At 41.4% G+C, this 15977-nt stretch overlaps 1 protein-coding gene across 1 annotated transcript; it reads left to right on the top strand.

Moving 5' to 3' along the window:
- Positions 1-6140: 6140 nt before the first annotated feature.
- Positions 6141-14183, top strand: chmp2a (charged multivesicular body protein 2A). Its single transcript, XM_003224496.4, has 6 exons — positions 6141-6295; positions 9238-9429; positions 9514-9693; positions 11111-11241; positions 12227-12288; positions 13498-14183. Exons 2-6 carry the CDS (start codon positions 9262-9264, stop codon positions 13617-13619), a joined length of 663 nt encoding a protein of 220 aa, XP_003224544.1. The 5' UTR covers positions 6141-6295; positions 9238-9261; the 3' UTR covers positions 13620-14183.
- The last annotated feature ends 1794 nt before the right edge of the window (positions 14184-15977 follow it).

Raw genomic sequence — 15977 nt, 5'->3', positions numbered from 1 at the left:
TTGAAGATAATGTTGCGGCAATCGTCTGGGAATTGATGTAAATATACAAGTGCAAGGCAGATGCATTCAAGGGTGAAGGAATGAGTGAAAAAAAGTTAGATTCTTAATAAGTGGTGTTCATCCACGCAAATGAACTTGTGGAGGAAAAGGAAATACCAAAGCACCTGCAAATGATTACCCTGTGCTTGGACTGTGAGTCAGGCCTGAGCCTGGTCCACTATTCTAGGAGCTAGTAGTTTTCATCTTTTGAACATCATCCTTTCCAGGATGTTTTGTGCCAAATAGGCAACTTAATCTAATCCTTTTATTACCTTGTACCACTACAGTGGTAGGAAACCTTTTGCCCTTAACATATTTTGGACATTATCTGGGCAGCATATATACTGGAGAATGAAAGGTTTCCTGGCACATGTCTTTCAAATATTTTGAGCAGCATGGCAGCCTGGATTTGAGGAATTGCTGTAACATTTTCCCAAGTCTTTCATTCTCCGAGATGTGTTGTCACAACCCTTTCCTGGCCAGCAGTGAGATGACAACACTTGTTTCTTCCAGGATCTTCCTTTTAAAAAAGTTACATTTTTCTCCATGAAGATGGTGATGTTCCTGGTGGTTGCTGGTCCTGTGTTATTTTGCTGTGAATCAACGACCCTTAAAGATAGATTAAATGAGATGTAAGAAGTAAACATTTGCCTTATCTCCAGTGCAGGACAAGCTTTGCTATTTTGCATCACTACTTGAGTAGGGAGGTATGGCTAAATGCAGCAGGCTCTTGGGGTGATTATGAGGCTATTTAGAAAGTTGAATTGTCATTTATTGTTTTGGCAATCCAGGCATATTACACAAGCCTTCTTCAGTTTGGCTACATACATAACGAAATTCAATGTGGTTAATGCAGAGGATCTTTTCTGAAAGTGGTAGCATGTATCTGAAAGGTTTTCCTGTTGTAGTCTAGCCTGAAAGAACCACTGGAGGTTTTATGTGAGCAATTCACACTGCACTATGCGACTTAGAAGTGGTTAAGGATTCAAAACCTTTGACAGGGTGGAAGGCTGTGAAAATTGGCTTGGGAGGGGGGGGGGGCTAAGTACCTGAAAAGGAGAAGGAAGGGGGGCTTTCATGGTTGCCCTGTGTAAACTGTTTTCATTTGCTACTAGGCAGAGTAAATGACCAAATACCGTAAAGCTACTAGATCCCTCCTGATCTTAGAAGCTAAGCAAGGTGCTATATTTTGGAGAAAGGGAGCTGGCAAAACCACTTCTGTGTAGTCCTTGGATAAAAAGCCACATGAAATTAATGGGGTTGCAACAAGTCGCCAATGACTTGAAGGCACATACACAAAGAGCAGGCAGATTGGAAACAGAACATGTCTTTGTTACCGAGAAGGCTGTATGTGCTCACAGATTTCAAAACAGGCATTTGGAATAGGAGTGCTCCCTAATTTTTTAGCTCCTTTTGCAGCTGCATCTCTGCAGGTATCCTGTCTAGCCTTTTCACCTCTCTTCCTTATGTTCATTGTTATCGCATCCTTCTCTGCCAAGGGAAGGCATGTTGCTTTAGGATACACACTGTGACACAGGAGGAGAGACTAAGAGAAAGAAAAAGAACAGCTTTCTGCATGGCTTCCTGGGAATTTCCCAGGAGCATTTGGCTGGTTTCAAATTGGATGTCAGGGATTTTCTTGTGTAATTTCTTCCACTAAATATACTTGCTACTCTTGCATAAAAGAAGTCATTGTGCCTGCTCCTGTCTTACATTCTCTGTGTCTAGGCATATTATGGGATGCCCTAGTTTGAGTCACAACACATTTAATGATCCTGAACATGTGCAAGTATTGTGTGTGTGTGCGCCTTTATATACTAGCTGGCACTCTGTTAGTGAGATACATATGCATACATTGTTCAAGTTGGAGAATATTTGCCTTTGTGTAATTGGGACAGCTTTAAATACTATAGAGACACTAGATCTTATCTGATCCAGGAAGCTAAGAAGTGTCAGCTCTTGTTAGAACTGGGATTGGAGATCACAAATGCTGTAGGCTATATTTTAGAGGATGAAGTGGGAAAAACCATCTGAGTATTCTTTGTCTAAAAGCCCTGCAAAATTCATGAGGCTTCCATAAGTTAACTGGTGATTTGAAGGCAAATGCTCACTGATTGTGATTGAAGTGGAACATATACAACTGATTGTATAGTGTTGCTATTCTGCATGGTGGTTGCATAGTGCTGACAAACATATCCAGGTGCTGATATTTATGCTACACTGAGCTGATGATGGATTACGCCCTCTGGGTATATCGAACTTAATGTTGTCTCCTGTGATTGGTCTTCAGCATTTCAAAGTGGAGTCTTCATCACCTATATTCTTTAACTAGCATGGATACTCAGCGTTGCATAAGGTTGTGGATTAACTACAACTCACATCATGACAGGCTAACCCTGGCTAAGAGCCAGCATTGTCCATAGACTCCTCCAAGGTCATGTGGCTGGCATGACTGCATGGAGCGCCGTTACCTTCTTGCCGGAGCAGTACCTATTCATCTACTCTCATTTGCATGTTTTCGAACTTCTGGGTTGGCAGAAGCTGGGGCTTTAGATAATCTGTGGAAGAGGCCTAAGTGAAGCCTAACTCTGCCTGTCCCCTGGGCTGGGTCAGTTGCTAGGAGACCAAGTGGGCGGAGCTTAGCCTTGTAACTGGCAGCAATTGGATAAAAACAATGATTTCTCTCCCTCTAATTAGGACTTTATTTTGCTTTTCTTTTTGTTGTATCAACCTAGAGCCGTGGATGATGGGTTGTGTTGTCAAATTTCGAGGTTGGGGGGCCTGTAGTTTTGTTGTTTTGTCCGCTGCCCTGATGCCATCGCTCTTTTATATATATAGATGGAGATACTGAGGATTGAACACAAGACCTTTTCCGCATTAAAAAAAAAACCTGTGATGGAGATGGTATGTTTATGATATAGTTTACTAGGAACTTGCTGCAGCCCACAGTTGAGGACTGGCTCTAGTCTATGAGCCTTCATTCTAATTACTTGACTACAGTTAGCTTTTCAGATTTTGCAGATTTGTTTATTAACAGATTTCATCAAAATATTTTCTCTATATCCTCCAGTGTAACTCTGGTCAACCTTCCTCCTGTAATCTTCTAGGAACTAGAGATTCCTAGACAGAACACAGTACAATTCTACGGTCAGCTGCAGTCTTTTTATTTGTGGCTTATCATTTTTGTGGGGCTCCCTGTGTCCCTAACCACAGCAAATGTGAAAGTTGGGCTGTAATAATTGTGAAAATGTGTTGTTGCCATTAAATTGGCTTTGACGTAAGGCATCCTTATGAATGAGTTTCCAAGACACTCTGTTATGATTTTTAAAAAATTGTCACAGAACTAAAATTAAGTTGTTATATTAGAAAGACATTTGGGAACACAAAGCCAGTGTGTTGTAGTATTTGAAGTGTTCGGTTACAGTTCTGGAGAAGGGGTTGAACTTGCTACTTGGCCATGGTCACTCATTGGCTGACCCTTGGCAAGTCATACTTCAGGGAGACAACCCTCCTCTGAACATATTCATAGGGTTGCCATAAGTCCAAAAGGACTTGAAGGCATGCAACCAGCATCACCATAATGTGTGAGAGAACTAGGCTGAGCCTTGGGAAACTGAGGTTTTAATCCAGCGATTCCCAAATTTGAATCATTTAGGTTTCTGGATTTCAGCTCTCAGAAATCTCTGATACTTCATCCAATGAGCACAAATTCTTAGAACTGAAGATGAGAGTTCCATGAAGACACTGAGGCTGGATCCACACTGCCCTATATCCTAGGATCTGATCCCAGATTATTTGTTTAGCTCAGATTAGTATAGACTGATATAATCCAGTTCAGTGCAGATGATCTATTATTAGATCCTGGGATATAAAGCAGTGTAGATCCAGCCTGAGTGATCTTGGGTCAGCTGTGCTTGCTCTCACCCTGATCTTCCTTGGTTGGCTTGTGAGAAGATAAAATGGAGATGAAGAGGCCAAGTGTTCTGTTGAGTTTATTGGAAGCAATAAATCTAACGAAGGATCTCATTCCAGAAGGGGAGGGGGGTGGGTGCAATCGTCGTCTTTGTGTGGCATTTCATGGTGTTTTCTCTTTAAACAAGATAGATAATTTACTCACCCCATCACACAGAATCACTGCCTTTCTTTTCTAGCGTAACCGTTTCATGGATACCAGCACACTTTTTAAAACAAGCATCCTTTTTGAGACACCACCTTCCATGGGATAGTTCCCATTAAGCACACTAAAGGAGGGAGGCATCCCTTCCTTTTTGAGACACCATTTTCCATGGGTTTCTCTCCCCCCCCCCCAAACTCCTAAATTAAAAGAGACATAGCATACTTTTAAAAACACATTTTTCAATGGGACCCATACCATCTTCAAACAACTAATGGAAGCAGAAGGAGCATTAATAGACTACCACGTTGAAACGTCACCAAGCAATCAGACAAATCCACCACTTCCCATCACAAAGAAAAATACCCATTTTACAGTGTTTCCATGCATAGGAAAAGGGCTGGAGTTGATTTTTGCACATCTTTGAAAGCCTCCCGTTTCTACATGCTGCAGGGAGTCCCAGGAGAAATCTAATAGATAAAATCTCAACAGGTAAAGGTAACATTGACATTAAGTCTAGCCGTGTCCGACTCTGAAGGTGGTGCTCAATTCCATCTAAGCTGGAGAGCCAGTGTTGTCTGTAGAACCTCCAAGGTCATGTGGCCAGCATGACTGCATGAAATGCCATTACCTTCCCGTTGGAGCGGTACCTATTGATCTACTCATATTTGCATGTTTTCAAACTTAGGTTGGCAGAAGCTGGGGCTAACAGCAGGCGCTCACTCCACTCTCTGGATTCGAACTTTCGGTCAGCAAGTTCAGCTCAGTGGTTTAATCTGCTGTGCCACCGGGGGCCCATTTGTGTCAAAATGTGCCACATTTTGACACATGCACCTGTCTTCCCAAAGGGAGAACAAAAAATGTTGTTTCCGACAAACTCTGGGTTTGTCATTCCTTCAAATATTAGTGAACCGTGAGACCCTGCAGAGGAAATGCAGGCGATACCAAAGGATGCTCATCATTTGGAGGGGGTCACACAAGTTCTACTCCTCTAAATGGATTCATACGGTGAAACATATTCACACGGCAAACAATGATGTATTTACTGACAGGAAATAATAGTGTCCCAGTTCCCATATTTTACTCCTATTTTGGACTTCATTTCCCAGAATTCCTGACAGTTGGCCAAGCTGGCTGAGGCTTCTGGGAGTTGAAGTCCAAAAAAACCCCATAGGTAACAGGTAAAGGTTTTCCACTGACATTAAGTCTAGTCGTGTCTGACCCTGAGGGTTGGTTCTCATCTCCATTTCTAAGCTGAAGAGCTGGCGTTGTCCGCAGACACCTCCAAGGACATGTGGCCGGCATGACTGCATGGAGAACACATTTTGGAAACCACTAATTACCTATGTGCAGAACATGTGCAAGCCATTAAAATCCAAGGAGAGCCACGTTTTGCTCATATATATATATACAGTAGAGTCTCACTTATCCAAGCCTCGCTTATCCAAGCCTCTGGATAATCCAAGCCATTTTTGTAGTCAATGTTTTCAATATATCATGATATTTTGGTGCTAAATTCGTAAATACAGTAATTACAACATAACATTAATGCGTATTGAACTACTTTTTCTGTCAAATTTGTTGTATAACATGAAGTTTTGGTGCTTAACTTGTAAAATTATAACCTAATTTGATGTTTTATAGGCTTTTCCTTAATCCCTCCTTATTATCCAAGATATTCGCTTATCCAAGCTTCTGCCGGCCCGTTTAGCTTGGATAAGTGAGATTCTACTGTATATATATCTACTGATTTTTAAAAACCTTTATGAGCACAGTGTTTCTCACATTACAAAAAAAGAAGCTCTCCCTGTTCTTTCCTATGAGCTATTCTCTCATTTCCATTTTTAAAAATGGCTCCTCTTCTCAGGTAACCAGGAAACGTCCCACGCATGCGCTGTAGACTTCTCAGCGAGGTAATAACCAGCAGCCGTCTTACAAACAGGAAGTGGCCAGTCCCGCTCTAGCTTTCCCCAACCTGCGTGCCTCTATGACCTCTCCCTTTTCTTCTTCGCAGTCACAGTTGACACCCTCTCTGGTCTTCCGCCCGCGTGACTCTGACGCTTCCGTGACGTCACTGCACCGAGGCGGAAGAAGACAGCTGAGGAAATAACAAGAAGCTCGGAAGGGAGAGGCTGCTGTTGGGTAAGCGGAGGAAAGGGCCATTTGAGGATTGGGGGTGGGGGGAGATAGATAGAGGAATTTCAGTACGATGGTAAGGTTTCCCCCCATTTGTAGTAATTCTTCAGACCCACAAAAGAGAAAAAGAGACTGGGAATATAGGGCCCTTCCACACAGCCCTATATCCCAGAATATCAAGGCAGAAACTCCCACAATATCTGCTTTGAACTGGGTTATCCGAGGCCCCTTCCACACAGCTGAATAAAATCACACATTCAGCTTGAACTGGAATAGATGGCAGTGTGGACTCAGGAAATCCAGTTCAAAGCAGATATTGTGGGATTTTCTGCCTAGATATTCTGGGATATATTTGTAGCATTTAATTGTAGGCCAGGCATGTGACAGACCCTGCCCCCTTTAAAGCCCCAGATTAGTTTATCCACAGGTTGGAAATATTAAAAGTAAACATCCAAAAGCAAATCTTGATTTTGGCATTTTATATCAAAGATACAATTTTATTATATTTCTGTATACACAGTTCCCTGGCACCCATGAGGTTTGGTAGATGCTAAATAAAGGTAATTTCTGCTTGCTTGGGGAGTTACAATTAAAATAGGCCTAATTACTACTATACCCGGTACCAGGCATGGGCCAACTTGGGCCCTCCAGGTGTTTTGAACTACAACTCCCACAATTCCTAACAGCCGCTAGGGCCTGGAGGGCCCAAGTTGGCCCATGCCTGCCGTTTACTATACTATCCCATAAACTCTGTATTGACTTGATATTAATATTAAAATACAGTAATTCAAAGAAAATGAAGACAAAAATAAATTTATCTCAGTGTATCATAGTTTTATTGTATTTAAAAAAAAACAGTTTTGTGAATGCAGTATAATTTCTTTTTTTCTTTTTTCTTTTTTTTTTTTTTTGCCTGTTGCTAAAGAGTCCTGGTTGCTTGGATTCCTGTTAACTGAGTCTACTGTAGTAGGACTTGAACATTCTCTGATTTTGGTGTTTGTGAACCAAACCCCACTGGATATCAAGGATCCACTGTATTGTATGATATATCTCGCCTACCTGCTAGGGATGATTATTGAAGGGTTTGGGTAGATACCAGTTTTTCCAGGCCTTGGAGGAAGAGCAAGTGAAAAGATTAAAGGGATATGAGGGCTATGTCCCTTGTAGTTGTGTGCCTTCAAATTATTTCTGACTTATGGTGACTTTTTCTAGGATATTTTCCCCCTTGGGACTGAAAGTGAGGGTCCTTCCACACAGCTATATAACCCAGAATACCATCAGGAAATCCCACAATATCTGCCTTGAACTGGGTTATCTGAGTCCACACTGTCATATATCCCAGTTCAAAGCAGATAATGTGGCATTTTATTTAGCTGTGTGGAAGGGGCCTATATGACTCAGTAATTCAGAGGATTTTCATCACTGAGCAGAGATTTGAACCCTGGTCTCCAGAGTTATAGTCCAACTCTCAAACCACTATGCTGCTCTGCCTTCTGAGATTCCCCCCCCCCCCAAAAAACGGGTACTTACACTCTCTCTCTCTCTCTCACACACACACACACACACACATACATATATTTATTTATTATATATGCTTTGGATAGCACCCCTATGGAGTTTGTTTGGCTATCTGTGCCCCTGTTCAGAAGGTTTCACTTCACTTTCTGTCTCTGTGATATTTGGGTTTTGAAAAATTTGGCTTGTTGTGGAAAAAAGGACTGGTGATAAAGCTTCACTGCAGACACCTTTTCCCCAAGATAACTCTTTCAGGTGTGAATTTCCCTTTTGAGGGATAGATTTCTCTCACTTCCTGTTGTATCACATGTGTAATGATGAGTCATTTGTAAGTTGGATGTTTGTAACTTAGGGGCTGCCTGTATATAGTATTATCTATGTGCATATGCATCTAAGCAGCTTGGCAAATTATGGTGATCCTATAGGTTTCATGCAGTTTTCTTAAGGCAAGAAATACTCAGAGGTTATTTTCCCAATTGCTTGTTCTGGAATGTAGCCCACAGCACCTGAGTTTTGTTCATGGTTTCCCATCCATGTACTAACTAGATCTGATCCTGTTTATCTTTCAAGATCAGACCGGATTATACAGTATAGTATATTACTATAGGATAATTATGTCAGATAATCTGAATAGAATTTCCTTTTTTCTTTTAACTTCCCCTGCCTCTTGTAAACGGTGACATCCCTAGCTGCCTTCCTGAAAAAGGATCCTATAATATAGGTAGAATGTGTTGTTCAATATAATTCTATTTAATGAGTAACATATCCAACTAATTGATCTAGGACTCTCCTGCATTCTGTTAAGATGTTTTGAGTTAACTGCTAGATTTTAATTTGGTAATACATGTGAAATATATAATATATGCTTAATACATATTTATATATGTATATGCACACATAATATGTTTCACTGGACAGATGTTGGATTGCAATGTTTAGGTATACCTGTCTTAATGTTGTCTCCTATGATTGGTCACCATTCTTTAGCATTTAAAAGGTCTTCCTCATCATCTACTACCTGAAACCTCACATTTTTAAATGGAGATATTCATTCATCCACTTGTATGCTGATTTCCTAGCAAAAATTCTGAAATAATTTAAAGGTATCAAACAAAGGGCAAAAGAAGCTACACAGATCTGTTTACATAATATAGACGAGTAGAGCTGTCTTAGGCTGTTGACTGACTGCTCAGATAATAATAGATGTGTTGTTTCATTGATGTGATTGTCATTGATTTCCGTATATGATAGCAGAAGAACCAAATTTTTAGTTATCTTTTACCTTTAGAACAAATGATAACAGGATTACAACATGTTTCTTATGAAGCTCAGAGATCCTGCTAACATTTACTCTGTAGGTATTTTCCTGTTAACTGTGACAGAACGATGTCTCTGTGTTAAGGCTTCTGTTCTCTTAACTCTCCTCTTGACAGTTGTAGGCTAAAATTTCTGCCAAAATGGATCTGTTGTTTGGACGCCGGAAGACCCCAGAGGAGATGCTGCGGCAAAATCAACGGGCACTGAATCGTGCCATGAGAGACCTGGACCGTGAGCGGCAGAAATTGGAAACACAAGAGAAAAAGATTATTGCCGATATCAAGAAGATGGCCAAACAGGGGCAGATGGTGAGCTAGGAAGGGAAGAGTAATCAGTGTGTGAACATCACTGGAGAAGGCATTTGCATCTCTAACCTGTTTCTTCTATCGCAGGATGCAGTAAAGATCATGGCAAAAGACCTGGTGCGAACAAGGCGCTATGTGAAGAAATTCATCATGATGCGAGCTAACATCCAAGCAGTGTCTCTCAAGATACAAACCCTTAAGTCAAACAATTCTATGGCTCAGGCAATGAAGGGTGTCACCAAAGCCATGGCCACTATGAACAGACAGGTGGGTTGGATACAAATCACTTCAGCTAGAAAGCACTGCAGGATCATGGAGAAAATGCAAGTTATATGAGCAAATTGAATTTCAGGGAGAAAAATTAACTTGATGCTAGAGCAACTGTTTTGAATGCAGAGGATCATGTCTTCAATCCCAGTCATCTCCAATTAGGTTTAGTAAAAAAATCATTGAGGAAGATTTCTGAGTTCCCAGTGGTTATTACTAGTCAGAGTAAATTCCAGGCTAAATACAGAGGGAGAAATAGTATAATTTGATATAAGCAGAATTTGAAAAAAAAAATGCACTTGTGAATCTCAACTCCCAAAATCCTTCAACTGGTCTGTTTTGCAGGGGGATATTGGGAGTTGTAGTCCAATAAAGCAGTGTTTCCATACACTGATTAAAATGCAGCTTATTGTGCCTGTCTGCTATAACAGGGTATTAGATTGGTAAAGCATTAACTGGCTGATTCTTAGATCTGGATCATAATGTAGTACTAACTGGTGACTACAGTTCTTTGCTACTACCATAATTCATTAGCAAGTGGGGGGGAAGCCATTTAAATCAAACAAATATTGGTGGGGGGGGGGATATGCTCTGAGGGTGCACAAGGTCTCTTCTGTGACATTGGTTCTTAAATTCTGGTCCTCTAGGTGTTATGGTCTTCAGCTCCCAGAATCCATGGCTGTTGGCCAAACTGACCGGGGCTTCTGGTAGTTGAAATACAAAACATTTTAAAGACTAAGTTAAAGACCTGTTCTGAGACAAGCTGCCTTGGAGGTAGCTTGAGGGAACTATGTTAACATTGAAGATTGTTGGTAGATAGCTAGAGAGAAAACCCTAAACAGTATAAGTATTATTTTTTATGTTCTAAAGGGTGACTTGAAAATTTTATAGTGATTTTGTTACAACACAGTTTCTGCCGTATCAAGACTCTGGGGGCAGTAGACTTATTTTCTGTGGGGCAGGGATAAGATTTTGTGGTCCTGTTCATGTAGATTTCATGTAGCATTGGCACTAATCAGGGATTATGGGAGTTGTGGGCCAAAATATCTGGAGGATCAGTGGTTTCCTACTCTTTTTCTAAGGGAGTACTGAACAAGTTGGAAATATGGATACTTCTGGGCACTTCATTCTCTGACACCTTTTAAGCAGAGACTGGATGGCCATCTGTCGGGGATGCTTTGAATGAGATATTCCTGCTTCTTGCAGGGGATTGGACTGGATGGCCCGTGAGGTCTCTTCCAACTCTACGATTCTATGATTCTACCTCTGCAAAAATGACAGTCTCTTCTTGATTACTTACTGTATTTAGTGTTAACAGTTATATTTCCTATCACCGCTTGCACATGTATAGGAAGCAGATCTGTCTCTCCTTTGCTCTTTAAAGTTCTAATGATGTACCACCTTTGACTTTGTTCAGCTCAAGTTGCCCCAGATCCAGAAGATCATGATGGAATTTGAGAAGCAGTCAGAGATCATGGACATGAAGGAGGAGATGATGAATGATGCCATTGATGATGCCATGGGAGATGAGGAAGATGAGGAGGAAAGGTGTGCAGGGCAAGAAACGGCTCTGAGGGTGGGAAGCAAAGAGTACAGACAGAACATGTGTCTTGACCTTGCTTGGCTCTAGATAGTAACAGCTTCTACGCTAATATCCCTGACCTTTTTAAAAATGAAATCTGGGAATGTTACATATTTTTACTGGGATTCTCAGAAAGTAGGTGTGCATGTGATGGCTTGAAAACAAGGGGTAGAAGCTACTGTCATCACGATCTTGCAGTGTTCTAAAGGAGATCACAGACTTGTGATGGAGACCTTCCAAAATGGCATTGTTTGTCCTAAATAGATCCCTGAACAATATAGATATCATATTAATGTGAAAAGTGTCTATCAGCAATTTCTTATGCACAAATATGTATTATAGTCCTTCAACTTTAGACATAATTATGTATTTATAGAGCAGTAAATAAATGCATAGGATATGGTGCTCTTAATGCTGGGAAGATGAATTGAGAATAAGATTTAAATAAATCAGTTCATGCCAGGTATATGCAATGATCCCTCAGCATTCACTGTGGTTAGGTGCACAGGATCCCCACAAAAGTAAATAAAATAAATGCAAAAACACATTTTTTTAAAATGGAGGGAATACCTCTCTAGGAATCTCTTGGTCTTGTGTTGGGAATTTACGATAGAATCACTCTGCAGTATCTAGATATTCTCAGGGAGGTGTTCCATCTTGGAATTTTGGACCTCCAGTGTGAGTCTGTGGTGTACTTCTGGTGGAGCTGGATCATAAAGTCGTATGACAGGACCTAGAGATTCCTAGAGAAAATGTTTTAATTAAATCTGCAAAAGTCAGATTTGCAAATGTGGAGTGCCACCTGCAGATGTAGAGTTCTGTAGATGTACATTCTTCCTATATCTCAAGACAGAGGCCCTGAATGTGGGGATGGAGGATGGGATGGACAGGATGTATAGACAATTGAACCTTTTTTGGGTTGGATCTTATACTCTTTGCTTCTTTTCACAGCGACGCTGTTGTCTCCCAGGTGCTGGATGAGCTAGGCTTGACGTTGACTGATGAGTTGTCGAGTGAGTATCAGGGCATAGTGGCTATTAAAAATTAGATCAGTATGGCAATGGCAAGAGGCCACAATCTATGTGAATTTTGTGAAATAATGCAGATTCTTGACGGGGAAGGGAAAGCCACTTAATAGGAGTGGAATATTGAAATGACTATTTGGGACAACTGGAGAATGTGTTGGTTAGAATCATCTTGTCTTCAGTAAGGAGGAAAATGTTGACTTAGTCTCCTTCTACACTGTTCTTATATCCCAGGAGCTGATTTCAGGTTATCTGTTTTGAACTGGATTATATGAGTCTCGACTGCCATATAATCTGTAATTTTGATCCTGGAATATAAGGACAGTGTAGAAGAGGCCTTAGATAAGGGGAGAAATGTGTGGCCCATGGATAGTTTAGCCCCACTCCCTGGTGGGAAACCCCTCATCTATTCCCACAATCACTGTTTTGGTCCCTGAAGGAGAGAAAAGCAGCCAGAATATGGTTTTAATCCCTTCCCCCATTGCCATCTTCTGCTATGTCCTATATTTTAGATTGTCAACCTGGGGATAGGGAACTGCTAAATTAATACATTGTAAGCTGCTCTGAAAAGCTTTTTTGACTGAAGGGCTGGATAGAAATATTCTAAATATATAAAACAAATGTTGCCCCTAGGGTCCCTTTTTGCTGCCCCCACAGCCCTCCAAAGACCCTAAGATCCCCCCTCCCCTTGTATTCTTTTACATTTATTAATTTATTTCACTTATTGGGAAAAGGAATTGATTGAAATAACTATTTGTAACCAAGGACTTCTGAGCTCTGCATATATCTTATATTCACACCAACAGGGTTGCCACAGTTTGGCTTTCAGATGTAGGTTGTGCGAAATCTGACTCCCATTTCTAATATTGCATTGAGAATTCCAACCTTTTTGGGTACTTCCTAAAGAGCGGTAATCCAATATTATAGTAACAGAGTTAGTTGAGCATTGTATGGGTGGGGTAGGCTTCAGGAATATTCTTGAACAAGGAAAATTATTTTCAAGGGGAAAAAGATCAAGTATGAAATAAAAGGTTATATATTGCATACATACACTTTGTAACTTTGTTGTGAAGATCAAATTGCTGCCTTTCCTGAGTATAACTGAGTGTGTTGAGTGCTGAGAATGTAGAGAAAACTTGACAGGAGAGGTCAGAACAGCATTGGCTCCACCTCTGACTTCCATCTCCTTCGTTGCAGATCTGCCCTCAACTGGCGGTTCTTTGAGTGTGGCAGGAGCAAAGAAAGCCGAGAGCCAGGCAGCTCTTGCCGATGCTGATGCAGACTTGGAGGAGCGGCTAAAGAACCTGCGGCGGGACTAAAAGCGAAGAACCCCAGCTCTTCCCTCTCCAGCGTGGTCTGGGCCTGAAGACCCTCCTGACTTTAGGACAACCTCTGCCGTGACAAGGGGGTAGTGCACACATTTGGGGAGTCGCTGTGGGCAGAAGGAGGGCTTTGTTTAAATGGAACTGTGTAGCGCTTTAACTCCTCCTTTTCCTTTTAAAAGGACTTTCGGCATCACCTGGTGAGGTTGTCGGGGGTAAGGGTTTTTCTTTTCTTCATTTCCTGTTCCTTGTAAAGGGCTCCTTTCCACAAACCTGAGTGGTTTGGAGATTCGTATAAGTTCTCTTCTAAATGGAGGATGACATAATCTATTGTAATCACTACCCAGTCCTCAATGTTCTACTGGCACCGATGCCTGGGGAGGAATGGAGAGGAGAACGAGAGCACCTTGGCTGATAACCGCCTAGGATGGCGGCAAGAGCCTTTTCCAGCACTTTCTTGGCTTATAGCTTTATATACAGCTCTGCCCCCTGGAAGCGGGTCAGCCTCGCCATTGTGTCCATCTGCCTCTTGTAATAAAGGTTGTAGATTTGTATTGAAAATGTCTGCAGTGTTTGCTATTGCTGCCATGATGGAATATCGAAGCCGTGCGATGTTGGTTATCTTTGACCAGAATGTGTTGGCACAGCTGTTGGCTTGTTTTCGGCTGTGCAATCTGTGACCTTTGAAGCAGGACATAGATCCTATTGAGATTGTGTAGCATGCTAGGAAATAGTGGAACTGCTACCATTAAGTTCCCTCCAGTTTCACCCCCACTATCAGTGTCTTGAAATTCTTGAGAGGGATAACAGGGGTTGAAGTGTAGCACCCATCTATTGCTTACAGCTGAGGAGTGCTTTTTGCAGGACATTTTTACCTTTTACCTTGGCAGACTAAAAGAAGAACCAGAAATGTGTTGTCGAAGGCTTTCATGGCCGGAATCACTGGGTTGCTGTGCATTTTCCGGGCTGTATGACCATGTTCCAGAAGCATTCTCTCCTGACGTTTTGCCCACATCTATGGCAGGCATCTTCAGAGGTTGTGAGATCTGTTAGAAACTAGGCAAGTTGGGTTTATATATTTGTGGAAAATCCAGGGTGGGAGAAAGAACTTTTGTCTGTTAGAGGCAAGTGTGAATGGTACAGTTGGCCACCTTGATTAACATAAAATGGCCTTTCAGCTTCAAAGTCTGGCTGCTTCCTGCCTGGGGGAATCCTTTGTTGGGAGGTATTAGCTGACCCTGATGGTTTCATGTCTGGAATTCTCCTGTTTTCTTAGTGTGGTTCTTTATTTACTGTCCTGATTTTAGAATTTTTTTAAATACTGGGAGCCAGATTTTGTGGACTTTCCACAGATATATACCTCCACTTGCCTAGTTTCCAACAGACCTCACAACCCCTGAGGATGCATGCTTATAGATGTGGGCGAAACTTCAGGAGAGAATGCTTCTGGAACATACAGCCTGGAAAACTCACAGCAACCCAGAAGCAGAAATATTTTTTAAAATTGCACTTGGAGAGAACCATGTAGAACGTGAACTTCAAGGAAATCTTAGAAGGAGCCATAGGACATGGAGATCAGTGTGGATCAGATTTAGGATATCTGCTAGCATACTGAACTAGTATTCTGGCAGGCTGATCCCACTATGTGTGAGATGAACAAGCTTTTGACCGGGTAGAAACAACCAACTCGTGTCAGTTCAGATGTCATGCTAAGCAAACTGGTTTGTTAGTCATTCCTGCTGGCTTGTACAGCCTAAGTCCAAATCCTGGCTTACTATGATATGTAAATGAGTCCACTATATCAGAAAGATAATCACAGCTTAGATTCATTGTGGAAAACTGATGATCTGCAAAGTTTGAAGATAAATGGAAAAATAGCTACTTTTCTGGGCTGGTTCATTCATTCTTCTGGCTTCATTTTGTTCACATAGCTACATATGTGACTTTTGCAGGCTAGCCTGGACTGTTGTATTTCTGTGACTGATTCTTAGATACTGTAGTTCTCTCTTCTCTCTCTTTCTGTATTTTTGTACTGTTTTGGTGCCTGTTGCCCCAACAATCTTTAATTGAAAAAGTTCTTCAGGTATCTGAATGCACAGTACTTTTTGGAAGTAAAGTACTCGGGCTTACCGTAGCTTCCCAGCAGTTATATGAAAATGGCAACTGACCTGTCACAAGGCTGGCCCAGTGGGCAGTTTATTTATCCAGCAGAAGATCATAAAGCATTTTTGACAACTTTTCTTTTAAATATTGCTATATAAATGTAGAGACAGAAACAGATACAACAAAAGTTGGATCAAGCAAGGTTCTAGGTGTGAATCTATGGCATGTTATGAGCACTGGGATGTTGAAGTA

The sequence above is a fragment of the Anolis carolinensis genome, chromosome 6, assembly GCF_035594765.1.
Source record: "Anolis carolinensis isolate JA03-04 chromosome 6, rAnoCar3.1.pri, whole genome shotgun sequence".
NCBI classification, from domain to species: Eukaryota; Metazoa; Chordata; class Lepidosauria; order Squamata; family Dactyloidae; genus Anolis; species Anolis carolinensis.
Note: the sequence above shows the minus strand (reverse complement) of the source record. Positions and strands in the feature narration are given on the sequence as shown.